Genomic DNA, 26,320 nt, shown 5'->3' with positions numbered 1-26,320 from the left:
GTGTTACATTACGTGATTGGTTGGAGTATGGGTAATTGTAGACATGCAGACAACACACACAGGCACAGCAGAATAACCAGTCAACAGGTAATAACTCAGATAGCTGAATCAAGCCAGTGTTAATGTACAACTACCAACAGCCAAGCTAGTAAAATCTCAATCTGTTGATTACTTTATAGAATTACATTGGAAATGCCATTTCACTAGCATGTGAAAAGATCTGGAATCATCTGGAATAAGAGAAAAAGTCCAGTAATAACCATTGATCAACAGCTGTACTTAACATTAAGTTCAAATTCACATTTAACAGTTGTCTCTGTGGTCCCTCTTTTGTTGCTCTTTCCATATCCATGATAAACAAACCAAACAAACCTCATAAAACTCAACTGAGACTTTTACATTCAAACAGGCATCGTACATTAACATGTACAACTTGTCTCACAATACTTGTGGGGACCCACCTTTGGCTATAGCACATTCATTCTCCAGTCCCTTAAGGCCCTTTCAGACCAGGAAGTGACAATTGCAGTGGTTTCCTTTGTGCCCAGGGGCTCTGCAGCACAGTCCTGCAGCAAAGCTATCAACAAGCTCTTACTGAAATTAATAGAGCCTGACTTAATTGGAAACTTAACTGAAACACATGATTAACCTAACTAAATCAAATTCTTACTTTAACTATAAACTCCCATCCTTAAATAAACAGATAAAATTGTGGGAGCTGGATTTTTGCAGCCCAAAAAATAAGTGTGTCCCCTTAACATGAATTGGCCAATGTATTTGTGCTCTCACAGTGTGATACAAACAGGGACAACACTCACTGTCTTCTTGGTTATTGATGCTCAGTCAACGTCGTGAGCTTTGAGTCAGGACTGATAGAAAACAGCAGAACATCATCAAGTGCAATCCTACACACACAATCTTACGGACAAAGTTTCCTTGAAATAGAAACATGTTTGATATGAATGATAACACTATTAATATGAGTGTCTTTCTTACACTCATGTTAACTTTCCTTTAAATTAAGTCCTTGCCAATTAGAGAATCTCTGCCTCATTTAGTAGTCTAGTCTGAAGCTGTGTGTCAGGATCAGTTTGAGGCATTTAAAAATGCATGGGGTCCAGGTGAGGTGCCCACGCCCCAGTGTGACCTGGGAGCAGTTTGTGTGGCGTCTCCAGAGAGGCTTTTTCTAGTGTAGGGTAGGAGAAGGGACCACACTTAATAATAGAGCCACAGCATCAAAGGCTGTAGACGAGTGCTGGCTGACATGGCATACATCATGAAACATTGTGTGTGTGTGTGTCAAGTGTTTTGTCAGTGCTCTGTATTTCTATGGAAGTTTACACTGAGGTGTTTTTATGCATATATATAACATACATACCAGTTCTGTGGACCTACAGTAGTTGTATGTTTATGACACCTTTTTATTCATGCTTGGCATGTATACAGGACATATATATATATATATGTGTGTTTATAGTGCTTGTCTGTGTGTTCATGAATGTTCACAATAGGGCCCTCACTAGGTGGTGTGGCTCCCTGGGAAGGCTAGCGTAGCTGCAAGCACTAGAGGACTCATTGACTTTCTAATGATTAGTGGTCAGGCCCCCAGCCCATGCCTAGTACAAGGGGTTTGGCCTAGCCACTGCTGCTAGCCTCTGGCCACCGCCGCGCACCACTATCGACTCACCCCTAGCCCCCTCTTTCTTTGGCCTGCTGGCGATGTGTCAAAACCCATTAGCACAGAGTTCCGCAACTATAGAGAGGGATCATTTTAGGTTTATCTTTCTTGCTCTCCTCTTACTTCTCTACAGCCGTCTCCTCTTTCTCCTTCTCCTCATCCTCCTCCACCCTGCTAAAATGAAGAGAGAAACACAGAGAAAAAGGAGTAACCTTTGACAGGAATTGTTCCAGTTGTGGTATGTATGGCTGTGTATTGATCTGCATTGGCTTTAGGAACTATAGAGAAGAGAGTCAGCGAGTTGCCGCTGCTTTCAAGTCCCACACATTTTTTTCTGGGGAAAGACGAGGAAGTTTCAGATGCATGTTGACCTCCTTAGGTCCCATAAGCTATGGAGATTTGTTTAGAAAAAGGATTGGGGTGTTGTAACATGTATATATGTAAGGAATAAGTTCAGTAGTCTGTGATCCCATATGTAATTTCTATCATGTTAATTTCCGTTGTGTGTGTGTGTGTGTCAGCATGTGTGCTTTTGTGTGTGTGTGCTTGAGAGGAAATGAGAGAAAGTGTGTGTTTTGTATTGTGTTGTATAGTTCGTCTTTCTGCTCTTCTTGCCGAGTTTGACCTCTTGACACACTTGTTTGTTGCTTTCAAGTTATTGACCGACACAGCCAGTTTATCCAGATAACTATTTTAGAGAGTGGAACTTCTTCATTTTTAAAAAGCTAAGCCATGGTTTGAATTAGAATAGATCTACACTCACACACTCACACACACACACACACACACACACACACACAGACAAACACACACACACACACACACACAGTCAAACACACAGCTCAGCGAGACAGCATCCTTCTAACCCAGCACTTCTTTTTCTGATAAGCTCAAACTCCCTAGAGGAAAGTGCCTGTCAAAGACTTTGTCCAAACAATGAGAAATCTATGGGAAAAAAAAAACAAAAAACAAATACTTCTCCATCACTGTTCATCAATCCATCTATTTCTGATTTCATTATTTATTTATGGAACTTTGGGGCGCGTTATTTGAATAATGCGGGGTATGACGAAGGGGGAGCTGTACGAAAACAACAAAATGACAACCACACCAAAACCACCCGAGGGCACATGCCAACACATCGCATCAGTGTCATCCTTCCTCGCTTTGCCCCTGTGGGCTCACTGCTCAGCAGGTGGCCACACACAGACACACAAACTCACACACATTAACTCTTACTATATAATATTCTAAAACATACATAAACATATATATATGAATTTTCTCTCTTGCAGACACATACATAAACACACCCAGTGAATAGTTTTCTGATAGACAAACAGAGACTCTACATAAACTTATTTTCACTCTCTTATATGCACACACACACACAGATGTATGCACCACGCCCTCAGGCCCTTGAGACGGCAGCAGTGGCATCAGTGGTCTGATAGATGGATCCTGTCTCCTTGTGATCTCCACTTGTCAGACAAGCGTCACACAAAGCCCAAACACAAATCAAAAACAGAGGTATGGGGCACATGTCAGTTTGATAGGACCTCGCGGATGCCTTCCCATCCATCACCCGCTAAGATGCTGATCCATCGACTTGGAATGAGGGTGTTAATGTGCGCCTGTCAGAGTGTTTGGACTATTGATGTATCTGGTTTGCAGACTAATGGGTTGAAGAGTTGTGTTTGGTGTATTCTGGTAGTGCTGTTATCTTGAGCTTTGTTGTCAATGAGAAACATATAGACAGGGTATCAATAGTGGTTTTGTAATGGCCATTGATTTGCACTACTTGGCCAGTGTTGCAAAAGAATAGATGCTACAGTATTTTTGAATTCTACCCAAACGTAGTTGACCCTCTATGGTGGATTGATGCCTCAACGGAATTGCTGGGTTAAGTGGCTAAGCATAGCCATCCCCCCGCCACCAGCTGAACTCCTTACTCACACATGATGCTGCAGTAAGTTTCACTTGCAGTTGTGGATCTGGTCCCCAAACCTAGCAACTGCTGTTCACACAACACCTAAATGTCACAGGCAAACCACAAAGGCAGCCAACTTGTCTAACAACACCACGCGGCACCTTACCCCCCTCCTACTTTCCAGACGAGAACACCCCAAACCAGACCACAACAAAAACGAGGGAGAGCCCACCTTTTGTTTACTATTCTCAAAGGTGGATCATGGGCCAGGCCTGGTAAGGGATTGTGACAGAGGTGATGTCTAAATTAATCATTCATGCTCTTTCACATGGGCTACAGTAACAGCCCTGAAATATTAATGACAGCTGCAGAATAAATTTGATTCCCTTTTCTCTCTGATTATAATCCACAGGCTCACTCACACACATGTTTATTTATGCCCTGGAGATGAGGTACAGGGTCACTATCAGGAGTTTGTCTGCACACATAGAGAACACACACACACACACACACACACACACACACACACACACACACACACACACACACACACACACACTCCTTTCCTCTCCCTCTTGCCACTTGCACGTGTGTACCACCTCATTGTTTTGGAATATGTACATATTTTTCACATGTGGTGGGCAAGCGGGCTATACATTATACATTATATGCTTGTACTGTCTAGGTATGATATACTGTATGAATACTGTGCAGATGGCAGCTAGGGTTTTTGTTTGTTATTGTAATTAGGTGAGGGGCTTTTCTCCTTCTTTTTTGGAGAGACTGACCTGAGTGGAGTAAAGAGGATGTATGATGTGTTACGTCGTTCCCACTTCTTGGTGGAAAAGTTAACGTACGGTCTGGAGATAATCTGACTTGCAAACAGAGGCACAGCTCTGCTCAGGTCATGCCACTTATGGACATAGTAACTCCACTATTTGGGTCTTTTTGGGACATTGTCAGTGTCACAGTGGTAAAACAACTCCCAGCAAATGCTTCAAGCAATTAAATTTTTCTTGTCAAGTCATAAACATGATTACTTACTGTATGTGACATATCCTTAGAATGAAGTATGTTACATGTTTTCTACTTAGCATAGCTAAAAGTCAGCAATCAAAATTACCCATTCCTTACCTGTGGCCACTTGACAGCTCTGCATTGGCGTGAAGGTTGTCTGTCATAAAATGTCTTCAGGTTTTTTTTTCCCTATCCCAGACATCACTGTAAGCCTGTAAGCCTTACTCACAGCAACACAACCTGGGCTTGGTGCACAGATAACTATCAGCTGTTTATGTCTCAACATGTCACTGGAGATCTCTGTCTTTCTCTGTCACCTCCTTGTATCCTTGCTTCCCTCTGTTTGCCCCTCGCTTCCTCTTCTGTAATGAGAGGAATTCAGACCAAGCCAAGAGGATAGGAACCTAAGCTATTTCTCAAAAAAAGCTTATACAAAAATTTCTCACTGTTTCTGCCAAGAATAAAAACACATACTGCAGCACCACAAAAAAGTATTATAGATTTTGAAATACTTCCAACTAAATAGGTGTTTGTTAGATCAAAATGTCTTTGAAAAGGTTTGGTTGAACAGCAGTTGAGCTTTGACCAATCCTTAAGCTTTACCGATTGGTCGAGCAGCAAATTTCTCTTATCACAGATATTTTTTTAGAAGCATTTATGTAAAAGTTTCCTTGTAGGCTTGCTTTTCATCCCTGTTGTTTGTTTCCTTCAGTCCATGTTTGTACAATTAAACAAGCAATGGGCCTAATTACACATCATTCAGTTGTCATCTCCTCTCAGGAGACAGGCTCATGAGGAAAAGTAGTCTGTCAACTCCCCTAAGTTTGCTCATTTAAATTCATCAAGGTGAGCTAATGCTGTTGTCAGGCCAGTCTTCTACATGCTGTCCGTGTATCAAAGATTATTTTAAAGCTATTTTGAGTTAAAAACAAAAGAAGGAGTTTTAGGTCAAGATTTGATTTGATGTATTTGACATCAGTCCCTGTGGGTTAATTTCTCATTTCTCTCTGTTGTTAGAGCCACTAAAGGTATCCACCCACACTGATTTGAATTGGTTTCAACCCACTGCAGGTGCTTCTTTTTATGACACCATATGGATGTTGATTTGTAGGTTGCAAGACTGTCAGGTAATTTCAGGCTAATCTATCTTAATCACATTTTATGACAGTGATGTGTGTATTATATTATGTCATGCACTGTGGAGTTGCGCTCAGCCATGTGTTTATGCTTGTATTAAGGCTATGTATAACTAGGATGTGGTATGTCACATAATCTGTTTTTCCTGTCTGTTTTGGTTGTTTAGCCTTGCCTGGTTCTGCCACAGTGTGCTTGCCACTGTGACATGACAGCGGCCACAACGTCATGCTCTGTTTGAGGTAGAAAATATCAGTCAAGAGATGTTTCCTTTCTTTTTTTTCTGTGCAAGCAGGCATGCACACATTTTCTCATGTCTGATGGAGTTTATGTGACTATTCTGTACATAAATATTTGTGCGTTGATGTGTGTATTTGTATATTTGTGTGTGTGATCCTAATGATGCCTTCCTCCTCTACTCTATTGGGCTGTCAGCACGGTGCTGGTGGCTGTCACACACACCGGCCCCCCCTCCAAATCTTGCTGAGATAGGTCATTTTTCAGTGTCAGGACAGACGATTCACGTTGGCACAAGATAGAGTCAGGACACGTTGGACTCATTATTCTCTGTTTGCATATGTCTGCCTCATACAGAAATACATGTCGACGTGTACAGAAGGCTTGAGCTGAAAACCTATAGTATTTCTCAGTGCTTTGTCACCATTAGCCTAATTAAACTGCAATGCTGTACGTCTCAGGTGCATGACAAGCGTGAAAGAAATGTCCAGCACTTCACGCAAATCAAGAGCTGTACGGTCTTGATTTTGTTTTGTTTTTTTTGTTCTACTGTTTTATGTAGTCAAACTAACAGAACAAAAACCTCCCCAGAAATTCAAACATGTATACCCTGTAAACAAATACAACATTGTCCTCATTATTAGCAGTGGAGGAGACTCTATGCTTAGTTGGAAGGATGATTATCTTATTATTATTATTATGAGGTCCCAGAAGAAAGAGCACATGCAGGATTTGATTCCAGATTTCAGTGCAGGACTTTAGACCTAGATTTCATGTCATTTTTCAACTTGCAATATTTATTTTGTTCTGTCATGCTTATCTCTTCCCAACCAGAGGTCCCATTACTCATTCACGCATTTTGTTTTTTTAAACATCTCTAACCCTAACAGCCCTTCTGCTCTCTCTCACCATTGCCAGCCTTTCTCACTCTTTACCTCCTCCCTCCCACTTGACAGGGTGGGTGACTGTGTGGGTAGACATTTGGCAATGTGGGGTAGGTGGGGGTCAAGGCCTGTGTCCCTGGAGTGTGGTATTTTAATCTGGGCTATTTGTAATGACAGGCCCCCTATGAGTGCATAGGAGTGGCAGGTTGAGAGGCTCTGACAGGTTCTAAACGCTGTCAGGAAAAGTAGCTGAAGAATGTGCCAGCTACACCCCCTCCCCTTCCTGTCCTCTACCATAGCTGTTGTTCTCTGTGGTCTCCGTGTCTTTCTCAATGTTCCTTTTGACCTGCATTTCTTAAAGTTGAGTGAAGGATCTTTGTCTCACCCTATCTTGTTTTCTCTTCCACTCTTTCTTTATTTTGGCTGGCATCCAGGAGCCACTACCTGCCAGAGTAATCCCTTGCTCCTTCCTCCTCTTCTTCTGCCCGTCGCCTGTCCATAAACTCCACCTCCTCTTCTCCGTGACTGTGGACAATTGTTGACATTCCTTGTCCATAAAGACTCAACCCATCCCTGTATGTCCCATGGTCATTGGCAGCCTGCCCGATTTAGTGTCTTTGCTGGGGAGAATTCGGCCAATATGAGATGAATGAAAGGATGAAAAAACTGTATCTGTGTGAACTTATCAATTACCTAGTAATTATACATCTTGATATGTTAACTTTAGTTTTTTTACAGTCCTATGATCTCTCTCTCATAGTACTCAAATCATTTAATGTTAAGAACCCCTGTGCCATACTGCTTGATTAGTAAATTACATTAAAGCTCATAAAAATTAAAATCAAGTTTCAAAATTTAAGAAATGTATTTCTGAAAGAGATTTTGCTTAACCCAAGCTATGTCATAAGATGACACTAACTTGTCATGTCCTATTCATCGACTTTGTTCAAAAGTCTCAGCATTGCCCATTCCGTATCAAGCAAGATCATGTCAGAATAGAAGTAAACACATATCATATTTTGCACACAAAGTGACATTAACACCAGTGCAACACAATGCAATCAATACTCTCTACAATAAACTTTACTTTAGTGTTGATCTTTTTTTGTTCAGAATGTATAGGGAAATTAAATCAATGAAAAATTAGTTTTGTATTAATCCCACTTCTTATTAATTTAGTAACAGCGTCAGCAATACAATCAAAATGTAGTAACTTTGTCATTAGAATTAACTGGAACTCTGGTCTGTACTCAGGGTGACTGCCTTAACGTTTATCTCATCTCACATATTTTGGCTGAAGCTAATAATAAAATTCCAGCAGTAGTTGTGTCTAGGCTGAAGATGACTCACGACTGGAGTGTAACCTGAATTCCACATTGTGTGGCTAATCAGAGAAGAGAGATCAGTTCACTCAAAATCAAACTTGAAATAAAATATCAGAAAAATCCCATCAGAAAAGAATCCTGACAACATATGAAAGTCGGTCAGTCCTCTGCACTGCTCTATTCCTAACAGGTTCACGTTGTGTTTGCCTCAGTGGACTCGCCACGCTCTTGAGCCAGTTGCAGGGAAAGTGCAATGTCAGTTATTCTTCATTTCTGTTTCCCCCACTTGTGTTGCAAACGAAAGGACATATAGGCTGAGACCTATTTATTCATTTACTCACTAAAAGACTGAACCATCAGCACAAAAGTCAAAATTCAAATGTTAAAGTACCTCAAAGATGGCCAGTGGAACTTTTCAGGTTCAGCACGAACTTGCTGTTCTGCCTCTCTTCTCCTTTGGCACAAGACAAGGATGGCCAAGCCTTGCCCAGGTGCCGTCTGTGCCATTGGCGCTAAAGTGAGGAGAAGCTGGCACACTTTGGGCATGGCTGCGGCCCCCTCTTCCTCAAAGGCTTGCCTCGTCTCCCTTCTTTCCCCTCATGGTCCCTGCTGCTCCATAGCCCAGGGAGCTCATTAGGCCAGACTTCCTCTTCATTTAATCCATTTTTCATAGCCTAAAAAACAGTCCCTGATCTTAAAAATCCTGGCTAATTTAAGCCTGGATGTTGGGGAAAAGAGTGAAAATATCATGAAAAAGCAGGCCCGTGCAATCTTTTTCATATTTCTGATGTCAAAATTAAATGTTTTTATAGAGAGTGGTATGGCCAGAATGGGAAGATGCAGAACCAGCACTAATATGAGCAGCTCTTGAACAGAGTTTTAGACCCCAATAGGCAGCATCCCATTCCATCCACTTCCTTGTCTGTTGTCTGTAGGTCTTGGGGGAGACCAATGTGTTAACTTGGTCTAATGAAAACATTGGTAATAACATGCTCCCTCTCCGTGTTCCTTTAATTATGTATCTCCGACTGGATACCAGAAGGCCCCTGTAGGCTTCCAGCTCCACTTGTTGTGGAAGTGAAGTTTCATTTGTAACTTGGATCCTGGTGGGGAGGATCTGCACAGAGAAACTAGCGCTTTTTTTTTTTTTCTCACACTTGTTCTCTCCCTGAAACTCCCATGCTCTCTCTCCAACATCATGTTATTCCTATCTATCTCAGTTATTGATCAAGAGAAACTTTAGGTAAATATAGCTTCTTTTAGAAACACATGGCCAAGTATCAGTATTCCCAGTGTCTTTAGGGATACTGCTATACATGAGATCATTTTCTGTCAGTGCTTCTGCCTTGTGCTTTTATACCTTTCACATTATATCCACATAAACACTGCCAAAGTTAACATCCTCAAAAGTTGTCCAAGCCTTCGTCCTTTATCTCTCTCTATGAGGACAAAGCTTTTTTTCTTCCCTCCTCCAGGAAACCATCACAGCATTAATATACCTCCCAGGTATGGAGTGTTGATGAGTGCCTGTCTCCTCAGGCTGACACTTATTTCACTAAAGGTCTCAGAGCAGGGGGAGAGGAACACTGACGGAAGAGAGGAAAAAAGAGCTGCTTGCATACCAGCCAACGGATGTGGTAGAATTGTTAAGCAGTCTCGGGTGCCCTCTCGTTAGCCTCCGAGATGCCTGGTGACAGAGGTGAGGCAGCAAAAGTTGCGGCGGGTTGAGAGGGGGAGGGTCAGTGCCCCTAAGGGTACCATGCCATGGCCGTGCCAGGCCAGGACCCTGTGCCACTGTCTCCGATTCCTCTTCTGTCAGCACGCCCTGTGCTCCAGGGCCACTGCAGAGAGGGCACACGGGGGGCTGTCACGCGTCGGCCTCAATTACAATCAGGGGATGGAGCATGCGAAGGCTGCCCGCTGTCACAGCCCATATTGCCATTCTAATGGCTGCACTGTATCATAGCCTGTCTCCAATGCATATTGTGTTTGCTGGAGATGTAGTGCCAATTGAATTGGTTTGTCTTTTGCACTTATTGTGTCATTGACAAACCTATACAACTTTTCATATGCACCTAAAAATCCATCAGTATTTGATGGTTATTCATTCTATTCAAAATGCTGTTCACATTTAAAATACCCACTATTCTGTTAAGCTTTGCTTTTCATGAATGCTTTTACTTTCCACTCTTTTCTCCACTTAATCTTATGATTGCTGGCCATTGACAACCCTCTGAGATGAGAGATTTTACACAATAAAAACACTTGGGAGCCATGGAATACTTTTCATCACATTTTCAATGTACTTGCACTTCAATCTCCTGTTCAGTTTAATTTTCTTGCGGTTGTTGAAGTTGTCAAAGAAAAGTTATTTTATATAAAATGTGTTCCACATATGTTCTTGAGAGATCACTTTAAATTAGAGTAGTCAAAATTACAGTGTGCTAATTTCCACTCTATGCCCTAAATATTCCCATGTAGACTAACAAAATCGTAAGCCCATATACTGTAGTTGTCATTGCACTTTCAAAAAGGAAACATTGCTAGTTTCATAAAATTGTATGTACTCAAATGGAAAGTACCCTGTAGATATTTTTAAGAAATATAATCTTTGTTGGTTCCTTGCTTTACGTCTTTGTGCATCACCAACTGTCGATCACAAGAATAGCATGAAAATCAGGGTGCTTTTAATCCTGCAATCAACAATATTTTTGCATTAACACTAAATCAGATGATTTGGTGTGCGATCGAGTTTTTGCTCATAGCCTGGGTTCACCTAATTGTTTTTCTTCTGTGGCCTGCACGTAAACTGAAGTGTTGACTCTCACCGCTCTCATCTTCCCCTCACGTCAAACTGTAGGCAGCTATTTAAACAAACGGATAAAGACAAGAAAAGATAAAGCTACAAACACTGGGAGTTAGTGGACCAAACTAGACCCAAATACTGGATTTTTTAAATGGTATCAACAGATGGTAAATTAATGTTGATCTGTGTTTACATACAGTATATGAGAGCTGTCATTTTCTCTCTGCCCACTAGTGTTTAAAAAAAACTTCGTGCAACTTTATGTACTTGATTCAATTTGGAGCACCAGCCACTTCAATGGCCGTCTATGTAACTACATTTGTAACTCCAACACAGGCCGTACATAGATGAGCCATGGCAACAGGCATGATAGAGCTTTGGCTGTCACACGCTCATTTCAAATGAGTTATTAATGTGAGAGACTGAGCAACTGTTCTGTGGTTGCTTGCTGTGTCTACTACCACATGCTGGTCTATCCAAAAATGTTGCCATCTAATATGATGTAAATATCTTGTGACCATGTCCCTTCTGCCTAATATTCTTAAAAGCATATCTTCTCTTTTGTTCAGTTGCAGAGAGTTACAGTGATGTGGTGTGTTTGTGCGTCTGCATGGGTGTTTATGGGGCAGAGGTGCAAATACATTATGTATATACAAGTGTTCTGTGGCATTGCTTGATCTTGTAGCACCTAGTGTTCAAAGATTGTACTTGCGCACGCATACTCTCTGTCACAATAGATACACTGAAAGCATTAGAGTTGTTGGTGGTTATTTTTCTTTTTGGTTGCCTGGCTGTGTGGACCACATGCTGATTTGCACAGAGGGTCCACATACTTATATGAAGAATCAGCATATTAGTATTAGTTTCTCACTATAGGGTGTTGTTGCATTGGCAGGCTGCTGCTGTTCCTGTCACTCATGACAGGGTCGCATACCATCATCCTACCCCTGAAGAGAAAATGACACCTGGCTAAAAGAACCACTGTGTGTAAAAGAAATTTTGTCCCACCTCCTGGTGGCCAACCTGTCTAAGCAACATTATGGCAAGATTTGCTTGGGCAGATGGCATACATTATTCATGAGGGGGAAATAAAAGGTATCTAAGGTTGTGTTATTACAGACTTGATGACTCTCTCTTTGTGTCTTTCTTTTTTCTCCGCGGTGAAGCTGGCCCCATCAGCGTACTGTAAAACCCACAAAAGAAAAAAAGAAAACAAAAAGAAACTCCCCCCTACCTCATTGTCACCTTCATTGACAAACTTCAAAAAAAACAAAAAGAAAGAAAATTATTTTGTTCAACAGCTAATGACAACGTGTATTACTTAGTTATAGATTAAAGGCGAAGGATTTTCTTTAAAAGAAAGAGAGTCCAAGACAAAAGAGAACGACAGGCAGGGGGAGGTTAAAAAAATAGACCAGCTACTTAGTTGACAGTTGAGTTATTATATCATGTCCTTTATGAATAATTAATTTGATGGTGCTAAGGCCCCTTAGAAGGTAGATTAAATTAGTTCTGCCATGTCTTAAAACTTAGATATGCTTCATTAGTGTGGAGGATGGTGGCAGGTGTGTTGGGTATTCACTTGGGTCTGTTTTAGTTAATGATGAGGAAAAGGAGACACCTTGTCACCCCAGCAGTGATGCACAGTGTTATACTACATTTATGTCAGTTAACAGAAAAATTCAGGAAGCCAACACATGTGTTGTTCCCTCTATGTCAGCTGGTCAGATGAGCCTGATAGAATGGAGTGTTCTTTCTGTAAGCTTTTGGGTTTCAAGTAATGAGATTTTGCAGGGCAGTGTGTTATTCAGAATATCAGTCTTTAGGTTTGCAGTAGGATATTGTTTGCTGTTAGTGCTTGTGTACGGCCATAATCACAGTTATCCTCAGTGGTAATCACTGAGGTCATATCTAATGTACTGCACTTTTATATCCTAAGTAAAATCTTGTACAAAATTTGCAATAACTTTCCAAGATGAGTCATTGAAAATGCCTGAAGTACTGAATTCGTCAAAACCGTTGCTTGTAAATGACTAGATGTTGTTCAGGAACAATGGAACGTAAGCACAAATAAACAATGTACACTGTAAACAAGAGCTTTGACATGCCCTCACATGTCGTGCCATGTTATGTGTATTCACAGTGGCAGCTGACAATAATCTGCCTTCAACTCCGTGGCCCCGGTCATTGTTAAATGACGCGCATGATGTGTCTCTCTTTTCTGAGTCCCCTCTGTGCCTCGTATTCCCCCTATAATAGAAGTATTATTTTCCTTTAACCAGAGCAGGGAAGTGCGGTGGTATTACTCCAAAGTACAACACAAACTTGTGTTTGTGCTGTCTGTCACAGCAGCCACAATGACGCAGTGTTCTGTTAACAGGCTGCACTGTTGCTTCCTCCGACGAAATTGTCAGAGCACCTTAGATTTGCTAAAGAGAATTTGATGTATCGTCTGCACATAAGAGAGCAACTGTGTCTGTTTGAGTGAAATGCTAAAACAATTTAATGCATGCCACCAATGCAGTCATGAAATGTTATACAATAATACAAGAAAGAAGTGTTTTATATTCAGTTCCTCCACACGAGACAAATAGAAGATTAATATTTTATTTTCATACATACATAGGGAAGTGTAACAAGCCGTTCTTCCTTTAACTTAAAAGTGAAATTATGGTTTTTACAATCTCTGTCTTTAATGCGTAGCTGAAGTCATCATTCCTATCACTTGTGGTTACTCACCAATTTAATGCCTGACATCTGGGGTTGTGGCGGCAATTAAGAGAAGAGTGATCAGAAAGATTTTAAACCATTTCTCAGCATGAATCTATTATTTTTATCACTTATTTGGAAATGGTTATCACAGAGAATTCAGCCAAAATGTCCCCTACTGTATTATATAAATATGCCGACAGTGGTTACCATATGAGTTAAAAAATGTCGTCACAGTGCTAATTGGTACCAAGAAAATGAGCTTCATTCACAGAGACCGAACCGACCTCCTTGGTGCAACACCATCACTCGACAGCTAGCTTCAACATTTAGCACAGCCCTCTCCTTCTTTTGGCGGTGTTTTGGGAGCCCTTCCTCAGCTCATGAGTATTAATGAATTCGAAGTTTGAAGAAAATAATCTTTAAGTGTTTCCAACTGTCAGATCCTGTCAGTGCAACCACTTCTAATGGCTTGCGCCTTCCATTCAGGCTAATGTTTGATGTCTCGCTTTCATGCCCTCCTTTTTCTCCATTTCTAAATTGCTGCCGACAGACCTGTGTCCCCACAGATTGTTTGTTTGTTTTCGACCATGCTTGTTTTACATATCATTGACGTAACGAGGATTGATTTAGGGAGCTGTTAATGGGGGAAGGGAGAGAGTGATCTATAGCTTTCTTTCATTCACATAAGACGTGATCATGAATCAGGTAGCAATCTGTTCTAGCGCCGAATGAACTAAGGTACACGTAGAACTTTTGAGAACCTCCAAAGCGATGCCGAATTTTTTTCCCAAAGTAGGTTGGACTTTTCATGTCCAAATCACTTGACAGGTAACAGCTGGGCAGGAACAGTCAGGCTGCAGAAGGCGTCACATCCCCATCAGTTTGAACAGGAGTGGTGATCAAGCGTTGATCAAGACAGTCTAGAAGCTCCTTTGTGTCTACGTGACTGTGCTTGCATCAGTTCTAACTTTAACTCACAAACAGTGGGGCTGGGTGGGCGAATCTAACAAAGCACATTTAACAAATTATTTCATTCATTTAGCAACACGAACCTATTATCAGTAGGTGTTGAAAAGTGTTAAATACTCTAGCACTCCTAGCATTCTGAAGAAAAATAGAGCGGAGGCTCCCAACTGGCATTGTCAAAACATGCAAATGAGCTTGACGCCAAGTCCGATTTTGACAAACATAATTAAGATGTTCCAATTCGGGACATGTTAATGAAGAAGACTGCAGGCCTCCCCCAGGTCTTCAATAATCATAAAGCCTTAAAGCTTTGTGTGCCGGTGTGTGAGGCTGTGTGTGTCGGCGTGTGTATTTTCTCTCCCCCATCTCCCATTTTATTGGATAATGAACTGTTGTAGAGTGTTAGATCTCCCTTCGCAGTCTTTCACTGAGTTTGAGGAGATAGGCAGGGAAGAGCTGCCCGAGGTGTGGTGTTGTACAGATAATTAAAAGGCAAGAAATTTGTGTTTTGCTCTTTGATCTGCCTGTCAACTTTCTGATTAGAGACGTAAAAGCCTTTAATCAACAGTAATGTGATGATTAACGCTCCTAAACTGTTGAAAACGAACCAGAGCAACGTCAAGTTTTCTCTTTCTTCTTCCCTCCTCCTCCATACATCCCTCCCTGAGTCCATTTCCGACAAACTGGCAAAGTTTTCTCCTCAGTCAGTTCCACCAGGGGTTATTAAATCAGATGTTTTGTTTGATTAGGACCAACTGACATGTTGTGTTCTCCCTAATTTTGGCATCATTCGTCGAGTTGAAATTCACTCAGTGTGTTTGTCTTCCATGTTAAACAGAATGTGTTTCTGTTTAATTATTCCTGGGCTGGTGTCTTTTGTATTTTTTTGTATTTAACTTTGACCTTCGGTTCAGACTTGGTCATTATGTTTTTACAATGTTCATGTGGCACCATCTTTTATATGGCCACTCAGTTGTTAATAAAATCAAATTATTTAAGTTGTAGAGTAAAGCACTTAAACTCTAATTATTTAGGCTGACTGTGGTTGAATAAAGTTTGATGTACTAGTGTTTGTTATATTTGTTTCTTTTTTTTATTCATGTACTTTTTTATATATTAGTTGCAATGTGGCCAGCACAATTGTGTGACACAAATGTCACCATAATGAATAATGCATACGCAAATTAGCTCATTCGAATATGAGTTTTAATTCTACACTTCATACATTTTTTACGACTTTGACCAAGTTTAATCAACACATAAAAAACCATTTTCCCAGCACTGGAAATGGAATTAATAAGTCCGCTCTCTTTCAGCTTCACAATTGACCAATCGGGATACACGTAGAATAGGTGTGTAGGCTGACCAGCGGTCTGTAGAAATTCCCTGTTTTTTAATTGAAGACCTCAGAAAGCAATGCTCCTGCCCACACATTGTTGCTTGTGGTGCAATCACAGCAAGCACCCAAGTCCATTAGTTTTCATTTGGATGGTTCAGTAAGACTGGTTGATTAAGTCCAGGCAATTTGCTCGTAGGAACCCTCATTCTCTCCTCACCCCTCCTGCTTCTCAGCCCTCTGCCACCAGCAGGGTTGTCGTTCAGGTTAATTTAATCTGGTTTGTTAGAAATTTTAGCGGTTGTTTATTATGGCAAAACTTTGCATATGAATGCTCTTAGACATCTGACTGTATTGGTAGACTTACAGTAAATATTCTGTTTTCATTGTTACTAACCCATGGAAAACAATGTAATGTATGAGTGGCAGAGTATCTGCAGCTGTGTCCACAGGGACATGGCTTATTTCATAAATGTAAAACAAGCTATTCCTTTCCGAGCCTCATCAATTCTCATTGAATGAGGGTGAAGGGGACTCTGCTGTTTAAAAGAAAATGTAAATCTGGTGATCTGAGAATTTGACTTTGAGGCTGAGGTGAAGGGAAAAGAGGAGGGGGAGCTCAAATAGAGGGAAAATACAGCTTTCAGTTCTCTCCACGCTGGTTCAGCTTTAAACAAATGGTTCTATTACCAGCTGGTCTCCTACAGGCCTGGTCATTTATACCCATTAAACCTGCGTCTTATCACCCATAAGACGCTCTTACGTGTCTCCATCCACCAATTGTCTATAATCAGCCATTTAAAACAGCAGCGGAAATTTCTTTTGCGCCTTGCTTCGGTCTGACGGACAGGCAAACGAGCCGGGAGGAGGAGGGATGGGGGAGGAGAGAGGAATATTTTCTGTGGAATGATGAATAGGCCAAGTTGAGTGGCTGACTAACAGAGATCTGTCTTAATCAGAAGTGATTTGTCAGAACAGGAGCTCTGCGGGGTCAGGGCGCAGGCGATGAATAAAACAGAGCCTGGCGGAGTGAAGAAAGGCCCCAGAAATCCACCCTGACTGCCCACCACAACTCATACTCATGCAAGGGGAAGGGCCAACGCATGGGCTAAGTCAGGGTGGACTGGGATGGCCCAGCTTCACCCTGCCCAGAATATTACTTGTTTTGGGCCTTTTAAGTGCTTAGACTCTTGAAAGAACAGGCCAGTTCCTCTCTTGCTCTGAAAGGGTACGCTGCCTATACAGTGTGCTGCTGAATCAATGTGCAACACACAGGGTGGAATGAAAATTTTAAAGACAATGCACTTCCTCTGAATCATACTGACTCTTTTTGAAATCCTTCATTACCCATCCTGTGAAGTAGCAGTTACTGTTTGTTGATATTATCATAAGTAAGCTGTCATAGCATCACTGACTCCCCAGATGCTTGATGCCCCCCCTGTGACCCAGCAGTTGGCACCTCTTTATTTTGAGCTATAGCTCAGTGCGAAGGCGCTAGCCTCATGGCCTGTGGGCTCAGCATTACAAATACATCCCAGTGTGGGTACAACTTTGATGGAGGTGATGAAAGTGTGTCACCAGGCAGTTGTAGACTTGAGAAGTCCTTAAAAAAAAAAAAAAAGCTTCTCTGGAAGTGTACAAAGGCAGGTAACTTTATTCACCTGGGAGTCACAGGTATATAAGTTGACTGGTGTACTGTGTATGTGTATGTGTATGTATGTATGTGTGTGTGTGTGTGTGTGTATGTGTGTGTGTATGAGAGAGATAGAGAAAGAGAAAATGTATGGTCTAACATTTATCTGGCTCCTCCTTACTTCCCCTCAACCCTCCCATGGGCTTCCATACCCCGTTTGTTGGAGTGTGTGGCTTGTGTCCGGATATAAGTGTGTGTGGTAACCTTCAAAAAGTGGTCTCAACTGCTTAATGAAAAGGAGCTGTGCTGAGCCTCAGAGCACACCACTGTCAGGTCTTGTACCCTTTCAGCTCTGGGGACAGAGGGAGCAAGGCAAAAAACGCAACACAGAAAGAAAGACAGGGGCTCTGAGACACTGTGTAACTGCTCTGAAACAGCTCCTGTAAAATAGATGATGCCTCCAATTAAATGTGTCCACAGACTGGAGAAAGTTGAGGGCTGGACAGGTTTGGATTGTACCATATTGTCGAGAGCCAGGCCTCGTGGACATGGCCTCTTCATGGTATTTACATTTTACACAGAATTATAAATGATTAATTGAGCCTTTTCTTTATGGAGAAAATAAGTGAACCTTTCTGTTGTTTGAAGTGTTCAAAAGTAAGACTGCAACCACAGATTATTGTCATTATTGATTAATCTGCCAATTAATTATTAGGTCTGTAAAATGTCAGAAAATATGAAAAGTTCCAAAAGCCTTAAAATGATTGATATTGCTTATATGTCTGACCAACCTTTTAAAATAAGAACTAAGACTGAGAAAAGCAGAAAATCCTCACAGGTATGTAAGCTGGGACTGGGAAAGTTTGGCATTTTTGCCTGGAAAAATAACTTAAAAGATGAATTGATTATCAAAGTTGTCTATAGCTGATTATTTTTCAGTTGATCAAGTAATCGCAGTAGCTCTATTTAAGAGTCAAAGTAGAGAGAAATGTTTCATTCCATCTCTGTTAAGCTCATTTTATGGTGCTTGTTCTAGCATTACAGATTACATTACTTCATGTACTAGTAAAGTTAATTGTCCAGTAAATATATTTTCCGACTACCTTATCATTATTAACAGCACTGTGACGTGTCGAGCTGAGATAAAATAGATCTGAACTGTGCTATGTCAATAGTGTGACCATGGATTTAAAGGAAAGAATTCCTAGTCCAGACATTATTTCCCTCTTTAATTTGAGCCTTCAATTTTTCTATACTAATCCTTTTCTACAGTTACATTAGAGGAATGAGTTAAATTAAGGCTCTCTGGTGCTGGTGTGAGTGTAATGTAATGGAATAATGGGCTTGTTAAATGGACCTTTGGGGATGGGGATCTTTAACAAGTGAGTCAGAGCAAGGCCTCTGGGCCAGGGTTATTTAAATTGTTAATAGCTGTTTAAACAGGAGGGGAATATTTTACACACTAACGAGCAACAAGTCAGGGACTTTAACACTAAGTCTTTTCCCCTCTCCTGCATTGTTTTTATCAACTGTACATTTTTAATATCCCCTATATTTTTGTCCTGGTCATACATTCTGTATTGTCTTTATTTTTCTGCAGTTAAGAATACTGCACAAACCTGAATATGTTATATGTAAAATCAGAGTCATACAAGCCAACATGCAATTTAAGGTCAGCGATTAGCAAACGTTCCCAGAAGGAGACCAGTTCACTGTATTTCTGAACAGTTATTGACAGTTGTAGCGTTGAAGGCTTGTCTGCATCAAGTATATGATAATGAAGGAAAGCCTGTCAGCCTGTAGATTGTTACTTGTGGAGCCTTTCATTATTCTTCTACATTACATTATTGTTTTTAACTCAGTATTTTGCGCCATGTGTTGCCCAACAAGTTTTCTTTCCCAGTAATGAAGTTTTACACAGACCGCTGGACAGCAGGACTTAAATAAGATGAATGGAAATGTAGATACATGCCAGAGAATGAGTAATGCAAGCGAAGATGCATGATAAAGACAACAAACGCCATACATTCCTTCGGGAGTTATGTACAACTCTAATGTCTGACTGTTTTGGGGGAAACCCAGAGAGGGACGATGAGAGATTTTGAGAGCTGAGGAGAGACCTCTGTGGCCACACAGCCAAGGAAAATGTTTGTCTTATCAAGCTATGATGAAACTTTTTTTTTAGTCAGTCAGTTCAAGAGTTGATTCTGTCAACTGCAAATGATTTTACTTTCCTCTCACCATGGATGTCCAAAGAAAATAGCAGTATTGAGCAGATAGGGCGTCTTCAATGTAGTTCCATTAACCTATAATAATTTTAGATTGCTAGAATTTGCTTGTCATCTTGTGTAATTCCACTTCACTGTTGTTTCTGCTCCGGTGAATGTGCCCTTTTTCTCTACAGAGTGCAGAGAGGTCTCCCTCTAAATCAAGGTTGTATATTGTAGCTCTCTTCTGCAAAGGCTTAAAAAAAATGTTGTGGTTTTAATCAAAAAGACTTACTCTAAGTATTAACAAATTCATTTTGTCCAAATTTTTCTTCATCAGCTGTTAAGATTTGTCAAGGGCAACCATTTGCATGAAGACAGTCTGTACAAATACTCAGCATCGAAAACATAAAGTAATAGATGGTTGTACTTACAGAGTTCTATTGAAAACCTTGGTTTCACATCATTCTTTAGCCAGCACCAGCACTGTGCTCTCTCCAGTGCCCTACAGTCGGCAGAAACCTGAATCCACTGCCATTCCGATTGAAAGGGAGCTCATTGCAAAGGCTTTTCATCATTTCTCTTCCTCATTTCTTTTCTTTTCTTTTTTTTGTTTACCTAAATGTTCATGAAACCATGATTGTCTTGCAGCACATACTTTAACATAATGTGTGTAATGATTGCTCAGTACTTAGACTAAGATTATCTTATTGTCTTTGGAGGCCTTTTCTTTTACTGCCTCATCCATCTTTTTACACTTTGCAAACCTTTCCAATAATGCACTTGCCAAAAAACAAAAACTGCTGCTGCAGTGCTTGTCACAGTCATTTATTTGGAAAAGAAAGCCACAACCCTGACAGAGATGGATAGATGTGCTTATTTGTCTCTTTAACAGAAGATTTCCGCTACAACTCCCTCTCTGTTTATCCCTTGTTCTTCTCCAATGGGGACGGGGGAGGGCTTGTATTTTTATGGTTATTAATACCTGCACTCAGTCTTTTAATCTGCCCTATTTGTCACATGTGACTGTCTGACTGCACTGTTTAATCTGGGTATCCTTCAATCTGTCTCGTCCCAGATTAGAAATTAATGAAGGCAGGAAGAGACACATTTGAGTCAGTTACAGTGTAGGGGGGTAAGATGGGATGAATGGGAGACGAATGTCGTTCATTTGACAGTGCTTTCTCTTTTTTCTACTTCTCCCTGATCCCCCTTCTCTGTCTCTCTCTCTCTCTCTCTATCTTTCTCTCTATTTCTCTCTCTCTCTCCCCTCTTGTTTAGCTGCCAGATGTAGCCCATTTTTACACTGCTCCCCCCAAACAGGCGCTCAGCACGTGGGCCCTTTGGTGTGCGGCACCTGTGTAGTGTAATACAGTCAGCAACTGCGTTGTTTATTCCGGATTTGTTTGGTGCGCTTGAAAGCCTGTCTTTGATCCATGCAAAGATTCTTCACTTCTTTTCCTTTTTTTCCTGATTCATCCTCTGCCTCCCTCATTTTTAAACGCTAATGCTGTAGCAGTATGGTTACATTGATGGCAGCAGTGGGTTTCTTTGGAAGGGGGGCGGGAGGGTGCGACTTATTTAGTTTATCTTATTATTATTATGTTTTTGGCTCCTTTTTCGTCCCCAACCCAAGGGACAGGAAAATGACAGTGACCACTGACAAGCTTGTCAGGTGCCTTGTCAGGGATGTTTTATAACTGTGCGTTAATGTGTTTACATCTACAACTGACGAGAGGCATTTAAAAAAGAATGGCTTAATGAATATTGCATTGGCTGAGTGGACCCCACTGGCAGGCTGGATGCTGGGGTATTGTTGTCTAGGACTTCATGTGTGTTTACTTCAGCTTTTTAAGACAGTTTTAAAAAACACTTCCCATAGCTACAGTATTCTACTATGTGCCCGCCTGAAGCTCCTTCTCGACTGTGTTGTCTCTGTACGCTGTACAGTTAGCGTACAAAATATTACACTATGGCTATGTTCACAATGTTTGCTCTTTGCATTACAAAGGCTCACTGAGTAAAGCCAGGTGAAAAATATCATATTATTTCCACTTCAGTCATGATGGTGAGACATAATTGAAAGAGACATAAAGATGGATAGTGACGTGACTTGAAGTACAAATCATTAGAGGCCATCTTGTTGTGGACATTCCAGCAATATAGCTGTGACAGTTAAATGTTTGCAAGTGTTTTAAGTATTATGGCTCTTCTTTTTTCGACCCAGTTGTTTCAAGATGACTTTCATGGATTTCCCTCCTAATTTTGCTGATAATATCCTCTTCCTCACTTTGTGTCTGCTCGTCTTGCAGAGCAAGTGGGTCAGGAGATTCTTGCCAACCTGCACACTGACCGTGAGAAGATCCAGAGAGCCAGAGAAAGAGTGAGTACACACATGCCACCTGCACACACACACACACACACACACACACACACACACACACACACACACACACACTCATCTGTCTATTTTAACAAGTGTTTGTGAGACTATAAAGGCGTTACAACTGGTTAACAACATTGACAGCATTCAACACTTTCCGCATGGTTTGCTAAGTAAACACATAAACGCAAGTCTACACACACAAAAGTGGGACACACACTGTCGCGGGTATGCTTACGCTTGTTCACACAAAATGTCAGCAGAATGGTGTTGACAAGGTACTTAATGTGCTTATTTATTGATAGCACTGTTCTGTATTTAAGTAGATATTTTTAGTCAGTTTGAATTTTAACATAATAAAATATCAAGCATTTTTTGCCACATCACACAGGAGCATGCTCGTGGTTACATATTGTTGGTACCTACAGACATTTCTCCAGGATTTTTCCCCGCCTGAATGGGGTTAACTTTGCCGGTTGCCATCCTTCCTCACCTACCTTCCTTTACTTCTCAGCACTCCTCTCCGGTTTCCTTCTCTCCTTCTCGCTTTCCCTCAGAGAGAGCCCCCCCCCACCCCCAACCCCCACCTCACCCTGCCAATCCTTCGCACTGCCCCTCCTTACATCCAGCCAGCCGAACAGACAGGTAGGCAGAGACAGAAAAGACCAAACACAGGAAGGGGGCCCAGCCCTGTCGGCCCCCTCAATGCAGAATGTTTAAAGATCACAACATGGCAGTGGGCCTCGCACAGGCGATTTCAAAGGAAATCAAACATCTCCTTTCAAAACGGTCCACAGTGTCTACTGAGAGTACCTGCTCTCTTTCTTTTGCTTTCTCTCTCTCTCTCTCCCTTCTGCCCATGAGTCTTCTTTGCTCACCCCCCCCCCCCCAACACACACACACACACACACACACACACACACACACATATAGGCCTTTAAAGGCAGTTTGTGGGGCAAAAGTAAAGTAAAAAGAAGCAAAGACATAAAGACACAGGGTGGGAGGGCTGGTTAGCAGCTCTTTTGCATTAAAAAGATGGGAGCAAATAGAGTTAAAAAGCATAAATGCTAAAACACAGGAACATAGACACACGCACACAAATGTGTACACACACACACACACACACACACACACACACACACACACACACACACACACACACACACACACACACACACAAACAAACCCAAACCCCTATGCTCAGCAGGAGGTGTGGCCTTTTGTTTAGCTTTTATGGTACAAATAGAAGTCAATGGAAGGTTTCAACACTGGGTCAAAGCAGTATACTTCCAACTCTGAAGCCCCAGAGTGATTTAGCCATTCGCCGGGCTAGCTCATCCCGACAGGTAGCAGGGGAGCACGTTTTTAATAATTGTTCCTTAAAATGAGTAATTTATATGTTTGAATCAATAATTCAAGTGTATAAAATTATTGATTTGAGGGTAGGAATTACTCATTTCAGGAGACAAAATGTGCAATTTGTGTACGCAAATTATTAATCTGTACCCCCAAATGAATATATCCTGCACTGCTAAATCATCCTCTCAGATTGCTAAATTTGTCCACTCCCCTCTCTCTTGATCAGTAGCACAGCTTCTCTCTGTATGTCATGATCTTTGCGTTTTGTGATCACCCATCTGTAGCCACAAATTAGGCACCATGTATTAAGTCATTTGACGGCACCTCGCACCGACAACATAGCTGCTAGCCTGCTGCTTTGCCTCTCTTCTCTAACCGACCACAACAAGCTATAACTTTAATGCCAACTGTTAGGATAACTTCATACTATTCATTTAAGGCAATTAAGTATTGTGATGGTATGGTTTAGTCATTTGAGAGCACAGATTATTCATATAAGAGGATTAGTTGTGTAGTTTGAGGGCACGTCTTTATCTTGCTCAGTAAGCTTAAAAATTTTAATGCTCAAAAATTATTACATCTTACTTTTGGGCTTTTTTATCCTCACTGCTTAACCTTTTCCTTTTTCTTTCTTGAATGCCCTCTTTTGGCACTTGATAGGTTGAAAGGATATGGATCAGACACTATTTTAGAATTTTTCATGTAAATGAGCTTTATTTTATAATAATGGTGGTATATGTATTTTAATCCTGGAGAATGACCTTAGGTGTCTATGGAGAATTTTCTTTTTTGGAGCTGTACATGAAAAATAAAAGGTAGGAGAAACACATTTCTCTCTTTATCCCCATACAGGCTAACACAGTTAATTTTAGACAGTCAGCTGCACTGAAATTTCAGTTGGTCTCCATTTCAGGTTAAGGAGGAAAGCATGCGATTTGGTGAGAGGCAGTGGAGAGAGGGTGAGGACTGAAAAGAAGGAATGATTCAGAGAGAGATGTATTTTGGGAGAAAGTGTGAACTATCTAGGGGACAGATCTGTGGGTAGAGTCAGACATCAGGCAACTGCAGGACTTGTTGTCTTTGCCAGAGGGCCCAAACCCCAGGTCCCCCACCTCCTACCCTGTACCACATGTATCCTTGGCTCTGGCAACCTGCATCGCACCAGCCCAGGCTGCCAGAGGGTAGGAAGGAAAGATCGGAAGAAGAGGAAGAAAGTTGCTGTAAAGGAGGGGTGGGAAGAGAGGGTGAATTGCAGGCAAGAGAGATGACTGCAAGATGAGCCAGAACAAACAGGAAAGAGGGTGATGCTGGAACGATGGTAGAGAACAGGGAGGTTGGAGGAAAAGATGTGAGAGTGAGGAATTAAAAAAAGGTGAAACTTAACTGATGAAAACATACTGAGTGAGAATGACTCTGTTGAAAAGCAGTTATTATCTCAGACAGAGATGAAGATGAGTGACCCCCTGCTGACTTTGGAGAGAAACTCTCTGCAATGACTCTTGCCCACACTCCCCCATCATCCTTTAGAAACGCGACTACAGGTGGACGCTAGTGGTAGCTCACTCAGTGCAATGTCAGCATTTTTTTTTTTTTTTTTTTTGCAGTCACACTCGCATCTTGTTGGCAAAATCTCTGCCAATTCCCCTCACTGTGAAAGCCCCTACACCAGATAAAGTGAGTGGAATGAAAACATTCCTATGACCCCTGAAGAAAAAAAGGCTGAGAGAAAGAAACGAGAGACGATGGAGCAAGAAAAAGGAAAATGTCCAAGGCAATTAGCCCTGGGTAGCCATGATCATTATTTCAAGTGTGCCTTTAAGGACCCCCTATGTATGCAATGTAGATCAACAGTAAAGGCCCCCTTTCACTGTTTTTGCCATACAATTCTAATGTTTGTTCTGCAGTAAGATAAGCAGAAGGCCATTACAGTAACATGTCCTAATAAGTGGGAATCCTTGAAGTCACAGAGAATTTGTATCTACAAGAAAAATCAGCTCATGGTGGCTGTAGTTTATACACATAGGGACCTAAAATTAATAAGTAAACATTGTTTTTTATGCGTAGAGGGGCTAAGTAAATGTAAATATGTACAGTATGTAAATGTATTTCTGTCTCGGTAGATCTAGTAGCTCTAGAAATATGTTTAGAAAGGTGGCTTAGTGTGGGGCTGTCTCTAGATAGGTGAACCAGTAACCTAAAGATAAAAAAGCAAGCTTCTAATCAAAGGGTCTCTGATTCATCTCTCTGGCTTGCAACCAACTTTATGTTGAAAGATAAAGTGTCAAATCTTAGAGGTGTCTTTTTCAAATTTGCCGCTGAGCAAGGTTTAAAAAGAAATCACTTTCCCTTCTTTCTCTGTCTTTTACTTTTATACAGAGGTGCTCAAATGTCGATATCTTGTGTGTATTTTGTGGTCAGAGCAGGAGTCAACGGAGTAATATTCTTTTGTAGTGTCTTCATAGTCTGCGTTTAATAACCTTGAGAGATGTTGGATCAGAATGGAAACTAAAACCTGTCTTTCACCGCTTCTGTCTTCCCAGCTGAGAGAAACAGACGCCAACCTGGGCAAGAGTTCTCGCATCCTTACCGGCATGCTGAGAAGGTAAGAGGCAGGTAGGGACATTGTTTCTGCACCTCTCTGTGTGTGTCATGCTCGAACAGTGCTGTGAGCTTGCTCCAAGTCATCACCATCTGATAAAGTTTGTAATTAGAT

At 41.3% G+C, this 26,320-nt stretch overlaps 1 protein-coding gene across 3 annotated transcripts in view; it reads left to right on the top strand.

Moving 5' to 3' along the window:
- vti1a (vesicle transport through interaction with t-SNAREs 1A) overlaps positions 1–26,320 on the top strand; it is a 111,976-nt gene that overhangs the window by 51,339 nt on the left and 34,317 nt on the right. For 2 of the 3 annotated variants that reach the window (XM_023409195.2, XM_023409196.2), the window contains 2 exons: positions 22,178–22,248; positions 26,148–26,209. In XM_023409195.2, coding sequence (XP_023264963.1) covers positions 22,178–22,248; positions 26,148–26,209 — 133 coding nt within the window. Of the gene's footprint in view, positions 1–22,177; positions 22,249–26,147; positions 26,221–26,320 lie in introns of all 3 variants that reach the window. The other variant, XM_023409197.2, reaches the window with a different exon arrangement.

The sequence above is a fragment of the Seriola lalandi genome, unplaced genomic scaffold, assembly GCF_002814215.2.
Source record: "Seriola lalandi dorsalis isolate HSWRI2012SDOR001 ecotype SW California unplaced genomic scaffold, Sedor1 jcf7180002054383, whole genome shotgun sequence".
NCBI classification, from domain to species: Eukaryota; Metazoa; Chordata; class Actinopteri; order Carangiformes; family Carangidae; genus Seriola; species Seriola lalandi.
This window is presented reverse-complemented; position numbering and strand designations above follow the sequence as displayed.